This window comes from Podarcis vaucheri (genome assembly GCF_965113315.1).
Source record: "Podarcis vaucheri genome assembly, chromosome: 14".
Lineage (NCBI taxonomy): Eukaryota > Metazoa > Chordata > Lepidosauria > Squamata > Lacertidae > Podarcis > Podarcis vaucheri.
The window spans coordinates 40,996,368-41,008,512 of NC_138752.1; the positions used below are offsets into that span (position 1 = coordinate 40,996,368).

Here is a 12,145-nt window from a genome sequence, read left to right on the forward strand (position 1 = left end):
ACTGGCTCTCTACTAGATCTACTATTTTCTATGCACATATAACTGGGGCAGATGGGGCTTGTCAGCCTGAGAAGGTAGCCCATCCCATCTAGGAGAAGCAACACTCTGATCCTGAACTTCCACCACCTTACGGGATATCTTCAGGAGAAGAACAGGCTAAGGAGTGAACCCTACACAAATCCAGAGTGGAGTCCCTAAGGCAATTGGATGGTGCCTTGTACGCCTTCTTCCGGCATCTCCCGCAGCCAGGCTGGTGCCAAATGTATTGCTCTGCTTTCCTTTGGACCACATGAGCAAGAATGAGAAGGGGGTCTTCTTGTTTGGGTAGCCCAGGGCCTCCATACATGCTGTCTTGGCTTGCTCCTCAGAGTGGTCATTTCTGTGCTGTTAATGCAGCGGTTTGGCTTTATCCCCAGAGGTGCACTCCATTGTCTCTTGAGACAGACAGATGCCAACAAAATCATTTTGAGTATTTCAGGGAAAATCAAGTTGTGTTTCCCTTGTATGTCACAGAACTTGCACACCATTCTCTTGAAACTCACCTTGTGTTTCCGGCATTCCTAAATGCTTAGCATTAGAGCTACAGAACAGAAGAGCTCCACCACCTCAATGCTATTGCCACTTGCCTGTTCTAGAGTGACCCTAGGAGCCAGCCCTCAGGGACTGACTCGCCTCCTTTCAGTCTGGCTCCAGTGAGCACAAAAGGTGAAAGCACTTCTTCTCAGTTGCGCAAAAGCTCCCCCTTCATGCCGATTAGGTGGCCCCAGGGTGCTGGAGATGAGGACCCTGCTGCAGGAATAGTAATTGGTCTTTGACTCCCTGCGACCCCACAGAACCCCATCTCTGGTCCCTAGCATTGAGACAGAGATTGCATTACAGATGCACAGGAAGGGTGGCTACTGGCTGCCTCCGTTAATCATTTAGCTCCATTTATCTCTCCCTTAGAAGATAATTCCCCCCAAAAAACCAACAATAGTGGGATGGAGAGCAGCAGAGCAGCTCAGGACCCAGGACCTTGTAGCAGCCATCCAATGCGACAATTACAAAAAAGAACAGAATACGTTGATTTTTAAAGCAGTTGGTTGTTTCTTTCAGTGTTACCTGATGTGCAGTGCTTCTGTTTACCCTTCAGATTGGAACCGACTGGGATGCTAAGGAGAGAATATTCCGGAACTTTGGGGGACTCATTGGGCCCATGGACGAGCCAATCGGCATGCAGAAGTGGGGGAAGGGCCCCAACGTCACTGTTACTGTCATCTGGGTGGACCCCACAAACACCATCGCCGCCACGTATGATATCCTAATAGAATCCAGCGCGGAGTTTACTCACTACAAGCCACCATTGAATTTGCCTCTCCGCCCCGGAATCTGGACTGTTAAGATCCTGCATCACTGGGTCCCTGTAGCGGAAACCAAATTCCTGGTCTCTCCTCTGACATTTTCCAACAGGCAAAGCATCAGGCAAGGTAAGACCTTTTTGCGAACCAAACTGTTATTTGCAATTACAGCTTGGCCACAGGTGCTTAACTAAGATGGGGCTTGGGTCAGATCCAGAAAGCCTCTTCTTATTTTTCTCGTAACATGATGGTGGCCATCAACTTAGATTGCATCAAAAGGGAATTAAGGAAATACAATGGAACGTAAGGTTTATCTATGGCTGCTAGCCATGAGGGATACATGGTACCTCCAGGATCAGGCAGGGGCGTATTGCCTCTGAATTGTCGTTGTTTTGTGATTGTCAGTTTATTTACATACCACATTTTCCTCAAGCAAATCTCTGCTGAAAGCAGTTCACAAAGTCTAAATACAGTGATATGGTAACAATGCATAATAAGACATACAATATCACTGCAACATACTAAAAAATTGATAAGCAGCAATTAACACTTCATTTTGCATATATAAATGTTTAAGTAAGCATGCAGCTGGAGAGTAATAGCAGACGATGAACACATTCTGCCTGTTGGTTTCTGTGCTGCATCCTAGAGGAGGAAGACATGTCAACAAAAGCACGTTCCGTATCTTCCATAGGCTCACACCTAAGGGGTCAAAGAAGGCACTGACTCCTGTCCGGGCAGCTGTAAGGATGGATTTATTTCAGGTCTGTGGCTTCACAGGCCTAACTATTCCAGCCTGTTTCCGCTGTCCTGCTTCTCTGAGACTGTTTGCATCCTCCTGGGTCACATTCACACCATACATTTAAAGGAGTATGATACCACTTTAAAGTATCAAGACATCCCGCAAAGAATCCTGGGAGTGCTAATTTGTTAAGGGTGCTGAGAGCTGTTAGGAGGCCCCAATCCCCCTCACAGTTAAGCCATTCTGAGAATCGTCATTCTGTGAGGGGAGCAGGGGTCTGCGAAGAACCCTCAGTACCCTTAACAACCTGCAGCTCCCATAATTCTTTGGGGGAAGCCATGACCATCTAAAGTGGTATTGTACTGCTTTAAATGTGTGGTGCGGATGTGGCGGAGGTTTCCTGTCCTTTCTCTTTGGGCTGAGGCAGCTGTGTACCTCCCATCCCATCAGGCAGGTAAATGGGAGGACACTGCCTAGCTCCTTCCAGAGCAGGAATCCAGGCAAGGATTCCTCAGAAGCCATTCCTTGCTTGCTGCTTGGTGGTAGGGGATCAGGGCCTCTTTAAAGGGCAAAGTCCTGGCGAATGAGCCCCTGCAACTCATTACAGCGTCCCAGAAGCATCTGGCTGGCCACCATAGGACAAAAAGACGGTGGAGTAGATGAGCCTTTGATCTGATGCATCATGACTGCTTCTTAGTACAACTCAGGATGTGGTCCAAACAAAGTTAAAGCACCGTTAACTTTCCTTAATTTCAGCAGAAGAGCCTGTTAGAGTCAAGCGCTTTGATAATGACCACAGAGATTCTACTGACTTGAGGAAGGAGTTCATTACTGGGGGGAAACATTGCCCTTCTATTATTTATTGTACTGGTGCAACTCAAGGTGCAAGGGGTGGCTTTAGGTACTGATTATACGAAGGAACCAATGCAGTGCTGTCGTCTAAAATACAGGTATAGAAGGGGGACCTGTTGCAGTTTCAAGTGTTCCTGTTCAAACAGACAGTCATGCCCTCTTCCAAGACACTCCGTTCCTGTCCCACCCCCATTTTCATTTCCATCTTCCCAAGGCTACGTGCTAGTGATGGATGAGGCCAGAAGCACAAGGAGGCAGAGCAATGTGTGTATATTTTGCCTTTGTTCTGCAGCCCTGTGTAGGGAGGTTTTTAGTGTTTGTTACGTCTTACTGTGTTTTCATTTGTTGGAAGCAGCCCAGAGTAGCTTGGGTAACCCAGTCAGATGGGTGGCATATAAATAATTTTATTAGGATAGTTTCTATGCACCCTGACACCACCACCCCTCTCTAAGCACCATCCAGGCAAGCAAGAGGCATTATCAGGGTTTCAGGACACATTTCACAGCCAGGGAAGAAGAAAAAAGGAGCGAGACAAAGCAAGGGTGGTTCAAGATGTGGCCCAAGAGGATATGTGGCCTTGAGAGAGCCCCGAGAGCCAGACAGAGAGGTCTGAAGGGCCACATTTGGGAACCTGAAGTCTGCACAGTTGGAATATCGTGGAGAAGGATACATGATTTCAAGAGGCACACTGAGATTAGAGCAGAAGTTTAGAGGAGCATTCGCAGTGTGAGCTTTTGAGTGTGCCTCTCCAAGACCTTACAGTTCAGAAACATTATGCTGCACGCGGAAAAATTGTTACAAAGCCTCTTAGCTTTCTTTTCTTTCTTTTTTCTTCCTTTTTTCAGCATTATTTCGCTTTGCTACCACTTGCATTACTTAAACTTACTTCTAATGCCAGATAAATGCTGTGAAACTGACAGAAAAATTAGGACATCTCTAAGAGCCATTTTTCTGATATTTTGTGAACAATGCTAAGGCTGCCACACACAGAAAATCGCTACGCACCTCTAGATTCAAAGAGCGGTGTAATGAGACCTGCCTTTTATGAAGGATAAATAATAGGGCAGAACTAAAGGATGGGGAGAGGGTAGCTCATTTTCCGTAAACTTCTTCAGCCACAGTGATTTCCCCACCCCCCACCCCACCCAAGGATCATGTCAAAATGGGGCTGAATGCCTATTCAGAGTGAGGGCAGTGTGATGGAGGGCATGGCACATGTCAGAGGCAGCCTGCCTCTGAATGACAGTTGCTGGGATTCGCAAGTGAGGACAATTCAGCTTGTGGGCTTCTCACAGGCATCTGGTTGGCCAAGAACAGGATGCTGGACTAGATAAGCCCTTGGTCTGATCCAGCAGGTGCCTACAGTGAGAGCTCATGCCATCTGAATAAATCAGGTAGAATTTGACTGCCTTGGCAAGCGAATTGTATGATCAAAGCCATAATAAGCCAGACAGAAACAGCGTATTTAATATAACTGAATAATCGGGGTTGGCCATGGGGGGCTTGCAAGGGAGGGGGGTCACCTCAAAATATAAAACTTAAGTCTCAGAGAACCATGAAGAGTGTCCAAGCAAGGGCCTTAGCCAATTTACAACAGAAGATCAAACCGTTGCCTCCTTGCACAAAAGGAAGAGCTTAGATAATTGGCACGAGTTGCAAATTACACAGGCGACGTGGCAGGAATTGTAGACACTAGTATGTCATTCCTGGCCCACAGACCCACTGGAACACACAGCATAGTTCTCCAAGTCTGAGAGGGCCTTCTTGAATGAAGGCATTTTGCCCTGGAGGTGGTATGTATGTTTTGGCAGAGTTCAGCAAGTCCCTTCCTGGCTTTAACCCCAACCACCTCTATCCCAATTTCCATATGTGAATTGTGAGCTAGTTTCCTACAGGCAGTTTTAAGCACCTTTCATGTAGCACCGTGGACACTCAATGAAGCTGGTTGTTAGAAAGTTCAGGGCAAATGAAAAGAAAGCACTTCTTCACAGAGTGCAAAGTTAGACTATGGCGCTTGCTGCCACAGGAGGCAGTGAGCAGCACCAAATGGGATGGCTTCAGAATCCCAATTGCTGGAAACCACAGGAGGGAAGAGTGCTCTCATGATTGAATCCTGCTTGTTGGTTTCCCACAGGCAATTGTTCAACCACTATGAGAACAGGATGCTGGACTAGATGCCCTTGGCCTGATTCAGCAGGCACTTGCTATGTCCATTCCAGTGATTGCTCTGTACAGTGGTACCACGGGTTACATACGCTTCAGGTTACAGACTCTGCTAACCCAGAAATAGTACCTCGGGTTAAGAACTTTGCTTCAGGATGAGAACAGAAACCGTGCTCCGGCAGCGCGGCAGCAGCAGGAGGCCACATAAGCTAAAGTGGTGCTTCGGGTCAAGAACAGTTTCAGGTTAAGAACGGACCTCCGGAACGAATTAAGTACTTAACCCGAGGTACCACTGTACTGCTTTTAATGAAGGGGGCGTTCCTATTTTTGTATTGCTACACACTCTGCCAGTATTTCATTAGGAAGTGTGGTCTATGGGTACTTTTACACAGAATTATTTATTTATTTATTTCATAAAATTTATATGCTGCTTGATTTATCAAAGGGAACTCAAAGCAGTTTACAAAGAAAAACATAAAGCAGTAAAATTATCACCAAGAAAAGTTAACAACAGTAATTTAAGACGTTCGAAAAATTAAGGTAGCAATAGATTAAAAACTCACGCCAACTTTCTAAACATCTGGGTAGCTTTGTCTAAACAAAAATGTTTTTAGCATGCACTAAAGCATGTGTGTGTTTTGGGAGCTGCACGGCCAGGGAAAAAACAATGCTATCCAGGATTGTAAAGACTGCAGAGAGAATAATTGGGTGCACTCTTCCCACCTTAGATCAAATCTATGCTGCCAGGTGCCATAAGAAAGCGGCAGAGATAGTGCAGGATAGTACACGCCCTGGAAATGATCTCTTTCAGCTTCTGCCTTCTGGAAGAAGGTACAGGGTTATAAAGGCCAGGACTAGCCGCCTGAGAAACAGTTTCTACGCAAATGCAATTCTGGTTCTAAACGCAGCATAAGGGGTCTCTATAGTATAGTGTATTTTATAGTATAGTATAGTGTATTTTAAAATGGGGTTTCAGAGTTTTTACGGGTTTTAGAATGTTTAATGTAGTTTTTCAATTTCATTGTTCTGTATGGGACAATGGCAATAAAGATATCTATTTATCTATCTAGAAAGAGCACAGTGAAGGTGCCTGCCCGTTATCAAGAGGCAGAGAGTACCAAAGGGTCGGTGCCGCCACACTAAACCACGAAATGGTTTTGAATGGCAGACCTACGCAGAGCGTGCTAACGGTAGTTTTGATCTGAAGGTCAGATTGGTGAAGCATCTCAACTTTGGATTTCGGTTTGTTGTTGTTTTTACAGAAGAAGCCACGAGGTTGCACGGCGGACCTCCGAAGAACGCCTACATGGAGCAGAGTTTCCAAGGCCTCAACCCGGTTCTGAATATCCCCATCGATGCTGCGCAGGTGGACCAAGCAAAGAAGAATGCAGCCCTTACGGGCAGCAAGCTGGAGAACTGGGTGGACAAACTGGTGGGAGGCATGTGGTCAGCTGTGGATATCTGCAGCACAGGCCCCACCTCCTGCCCAGTCATGCAGGCCTGTAGCCAGACATCTTGGAGTTCACTCAGCCCAGACCCAAAATCTGAGCTGGGGCCTGTTAAACCCGACGGCCGTTTGAGGTAGCACAGGATGCACATCCCTTCACCGGCTTTTAAAAGGGAATTTAATATGGTTGCTCTTGTGATACGGGGGGAGGATTATCCACCTGCCCTCCTAAATTTGGGCTGGTTTCGAAGTGGATTAACTGCCAGGCATCCTTCAAGAAAACGTACGATTTAGTTTTCACGTAGTTCCTGGAAGTGGTATGGAGGGTCGCCAGCTAATTTCATCGAATGGCTATCATTTTAAGCCCCGGGAAGGTGTGGAGAGAAGGAAACCGGTTTTTAAAACATGCCTTATGTTTTTAGCGCGGGTGCAGTATCAAGATTACAGATTATTTAAAGCCTCAATCTGAGGTGTGTTGGCTATTTTATCTCACACACACACACACACACACACACACACACACACACACAGATGGGTAATGAGTAGCAAAATGGCAGCCGGTTGCAGATGCTGAAATTGCCATCACTCCCCATGCCATCGCTTCCCAAAGCATTCCCACAGCAGCCTAGCAAAAGTGTTGACATTATCACTATGCCAAGCCGTGTTTTCACTGGCAAGGACTTGGGGCTCCCCATCCCCCTTTTCTTATGTATGTAACTATGTATTTATTTATTTATTTCAGTCTGACACACACAGAGACGCCCACAACTCTCTGATATTCACAAGAGTTCAATATTTGTCATAGCAGACTACAAAACACTTGCAGAGAGCCCCAATGGGAAGAAACCCCTTCCTCTACCCCAGCGTTTTTAAGAAGTGGTTTCAGGCAGGGGAATAGCAGCTGTTTAGGGAAGTTTTTAATGTTTAATGCTGTATTGTGTTTTTAATATTCAGTTGGGAGCCTCCCCGAGTGGCTGGGGAAACCCAGCCAGATGGGTGGGGTATAAATAATAAATTATTAGTAGTAGTAGTAGTATTATTATATAGTGATAACAGGGAAAGAGTTCAACTACTCCCACCAGCCTGTGCTTAATCTTGAAGCTACAGGGACCTGGTGATGGATAAGGAGTCTCTCTGCCTCAGGCCCTCAAGAGCTGCTGCCGGTCAGAGCAGTCACCCGTGGGCTTGGTTTAAGGCAGTTTCCAATATTCTGATTTTAGAAGGTTGCAGGAGGGAATCCTGGGTAGGGCTCAAGGCAGGAAGACCAGCAGTAGGTGGCGCCAGTGCAAGGCAGAGGCAACTCATTTCTAGTCTTGTCCCCATCTTCCTCCCTGATAAATTTCTACTGAGGGCAAGGAGAAGGAGGAAGATGACAGCACTGTGCCCCCCCCCCCCCAAGAATGGTTGTCAGCAAGAAGACAGGCACATGGGCTTATGGGAATCAAGGCCGAGACTGGTGGGACAATCACCCCAGTGGGTCAGTTTGGGACAAATGACTCTTTGGGGCTAGTGTTAAAAGCTGCTCTTCCATAGGAGGGAGAGCAGCGCCCCCTGGAGTGCATTTATGTGTTTTACCTGTGACATTTTAGCAGGTCTTGAGCACAGTTTTTCCACTTTTGGGAGCTGGTAGTATATCATTTGGTCCCCAGGCAGCCTAACACTGAGGAAAAAGTATAGATTCTGTTAACATTCAAATAGCATTTTAGTCCAATTAATTTCTAGCTAAGCTCTTTGGCATAAGTTGTGCAATTTACATATACAAGTGGGTGTGTTTGTGTACAAATAGCCAGTTAATGTATTTTTTCTAAAAAGGTTTCTTTCTCTTCTCTCCCCCCCCCCCACATTTTGCGCCTGTGTAAAACTTTCAGGCCTACTCTAGTGCAATCCTGTGCATGCATACCTGGGCGTAAGGGCACTTCCAGGCTGCCACTGTTTTGCTGTGGGATTCAGTCACATACTGGCAAGTTCAAGTTGTGCAGTTGTAATTGATCGGGAAGGTCCTGTGTGACAAACCAGCTTCCCCTGTCCCACCCCAGACTGAACTTCCTTGAGATAAGGAAAGTGATGGCAAATTGCATTGGAAAGTGTTGGCTTTTAAGACCACATCACCTAACCTATCTCACAAACAAAGCAGAACGAATGACCATTCAAACAGCCATCTCTTTGCAAACAAATGAGGTTGGATGGTCAGTAAACTGGTACCCTGGAAGCAGCCTCAATCCCAATTAGTTTAGTGGGGCTTCCTTCTGAGTAGACCTGCACAGACCTGCACTGTTCTGTAAGCTCACCTGTTGGGAGAGCCTGGCGACAGAAGAAGCACGCCGCAAGAATCCGTTAAATTCCCTTTTAAAACAACTGCAATGGTGACCGTAAAAAAAAAACAACTTCTGAGTTTCCAGTGGCTTGCTAATGTTTTTCCTCTCACCATCCTGTTTGGTTTAAAGCTACTACCGTTCGCTTTGGACTTTGAAATTGCAGTGTCAGCTGTGCTGGCATGAAGGCAGAGCATTAAATGTTTAGAGCTGGCAGCAAAGGAGGCTACATAGGAGGGCGGTTTTAGGTATTTATTTGTATTTTTAGTCAATGACTAATTAGTAGGTGCTGCTTATGCAGCTTGGAGATTATCTTATCTTACTAACGAAAGCTGCCTTTATTAAGAAAAGGCCTTTTTTAAGAAAAACAAAACAAAACAAAAAGACATCTCATTTCTCCCCCTTCCCTTTTCCTGCATTCTTGATTTCCACTCAAATAAGAATTCTGACTACAAAAAAAGAAAACCTAGATGTTCCAGTTGCTGATAAAAGAGGGGAGAGAGGATGGAACCCATTCCGTCAGAAATCGTCCAGTCAGAGGTAGCAGCTGCTCATATCAGTGTACCCATCCATGTCTATCAGAATCCTAGAAAACCACAGTTCTATAGGTCCATGATCTCTGCCATTGTCCCTGCTGGCAAGGGCTGATGGGAGTTTGAGGCCAATAACATCTGGAGGGCCATGGATTCCCCTGTCCATGGCTTAGGTGCTTCTGTAAGAAGACCTTCTCTCCTGGAGAACCGTCCCGAGTCCTAGCAGAAGACCAGGAGCCCAACATTCTCATGCTGAAACAAGGAAAACCCAGATTTCCATCCAGCCTTGTGGGGCTTATTCATTCATCTGTGTTCATCACTCTCTGAGCTGCACCCAAGTGGTCTTCCTTGAAAACGACTGTGCTGAGTTGATGTGAGCCAATGGCGTTTGATGTTTGGCAGGCATCTCCCATGCTTGGGTCATTGCTTCAGGTTGTGCTCACTGAGCGCCGAACGATGCATATGCAAATCTGCCCAAGCTGGGATTCTGTCCCTCAATCTCCTTGAGCGTCTCAGGTCAAGGCAGCTTCCTAAATCTATGGCGCAGATCACTCAACATGCAGCACTCCCCACAGTTGCTCCCAGTAGACTCTGATGCATCTTGAGCTGGACTCCCTGGTTATGTGGACTGTGGAAACAGATCCACCGCCTGGAGCTTCTAGCACACAGATGAAGCCCCACACTGGGATTCCCAAAAGCTTCATCTGTAGGCTGAACCAATGGGAAAGTAACTGCTGAGTCCACCAGGTTCTGCTTGCCTGCAACATCCGCTCATTCTTAGCACATCAGCACCCTGTGGATGCAACTCTTTGCACATTTGCAGAAGAATGAGATCTGCGGCTCAACGGGCACGTAACCGTGTGAGGGATCTGAGCCAAATTCTTTAGACCATTCCAGGCGCTCCACTTTCACTCCACCTACCCATCAGCTCTTGTGCTACAACACCTCCATGTGGAATGTAACACGTTTGAACTCGTGCAAGGAATCTTTGTGGTTGTTCAAGAGCTTCCAGGGAGCACAAAACCCCAAGATACCACTGAGCAGCGTAGGGAGGGCTTAGCTCAGCTGTAGATCCTCTGCTTTGCACGCAGAGGGTCCCAGATTCAGTCCTTGGCATCTTCGGGTAAAGCTGGGAGTGAAACCTCTCTGAAACCCTGGACAGCCACTGCCAGTCAGTGTAGACAATGCTGAGCTCGATGGACCAGTTGTCTAACTCAATATAAGGCAGTTTCCTATGTTCCTTTCCTTAGGCAGCTGTAAGAGTTCTTATGTAATGCAAAATATTCTTTACTCTCCTCCTTCTCCCCCTCCCCTGATTCCTGATGCTTCAGAGGTGGCCCTTTGCACTTCATTCCGAAGCATTAAATGTATATGTATGTATTTTCCAGCTTAGTATCACGGTAGCAGTTTATGTCATCTGTTTTTCTTGACAAGTTCAGATGCTGTTAATCAGGCATGGTGGGGAGAACTGTGGCCCTCCAGATATTGCTGGACTACAATTCCCATCATCCTGCAAGGGGGGCCCTCCATCCTTTCAGTTTCCTCCCCAAAAACACCTGTTTTCATTCTCTCACTTTCCTGCCCAATTGCTTCTGCCTTGGTTACGTTCTTTTGCTACCAAAGGTACTACCTCACTAATACTTTGAAACGTGTTTACCTAATGAAAACAAGAAAAGAGGGTTTGGGGAAAGTGGGGGGAAATAGCTGAATGTACAATCTATGCAAATTCTTTCTTTCTTTCTCTCTCTCTCTCTCTCTCTCTCTCTCTCTTTTAGTAATTTAAAATAAAAAAGACAAAGAAAGAAAACTTATAAGTATTAGAACTTGCCAAATAAACAGCAAGATACTGTACAGGTGCCTCTGATAGCAGAGCGATCTTCTACCCGGCACAGTTCATTGTGCCGTATTTGTATATTATAAAAAAATGAGTTGTCTTTTGGTTCCGTTTGTGATTAGAATCACCCTTGATGGAAGGAGGTGGTTGGCGTTGCTTTGTTAAAGAACAGCACCTTCAGATTTGCTGGGGAAATATGCCGGACGAAGAAATGGAGCGTGCTTTGTAGGGTTTTTTTTTTATGTTGGTTGCCATTAACAAACAGCGATGGCAACAGCAAAAAAGTGTGGGGCACTGGCTCCTTTTTAAAAAAAGCTTGGGAGGCTGTTGGTTGAGAGATTTCCCTATGGGTAAATCAGGTTATCTGGACTGTTTCCAACTCAGTGTTCATGCCATGGCATCCTATGAGTTGCCCCTTTTAGAGAAGCCTTAAGTTCTTTCATCTTTTTTTCAATGTGGCCTTAAAACTGTGTGTGTGTGGAAATTTTAGCTGTTGTATATTCTTTCTCTCTTGACTATTGTCAACGTATTAAAAAACAAAAGCACCTTGAGATGACTGTGGCCTTTTTTTTCCCCCTCACCCTCCTGCTGCTGCTGTACAACTGTCACTTTTTACACACTGCGCAAGTCCACGAAAGGACATGTTTACAACTGCAAGATCCTGGGGGAGGATGGGACAGGGCAACATTATCCTTTTGCAGAAGAGATCAGCATTATCCATTTTTGCAGAAAGAAAGGAGGCTTTGCAAATATCGTCAGTTTTCCTTTTGCAACATGTTGATGGTAAGGCAGTATGAATCTCTCTCACTAATGGGAAATGTACCTTGGAAGAATTACTCCTGGGTTTTTACACCCATGAAAATCTGTTCCACACACCTATCTGAGTGCAGACAAAGGTGACCAAGAAGATAAAGGGTCTGGACAC

The 12,145-nt window shown here is 45.9% G+C and overlaps 1 protein-coding gene across 1 annotated transcript in view; it reads left to right on the forward strand.

Annotated features, from left to right (window-relative positions):
- XYLT1 (xylosyltransferase 1) overlaps positions 1-11,771 on the forward strand; it is a 165,938-nt gene extending 154,167 nt beyond the window's left edge. Inside the window, exons 11-12 of the mRNA XM_082200075.1 lie at positions 1,133-1,466; positions 6,357-11,771. Of these exons, the coding sequence (XP_082056201.1) occupies positions 1,133-1,466; positions 6,357-6,679 (657 nt within the window). The 3' untranslated portion in view covers positions 6,680-11,771. The remainder of the gene's footprint in view (positions 1-1,132; positions 1,467-6,356) is intronic.
- Positions 11,772-12,145: the final 374 nt, after the last annotated feature.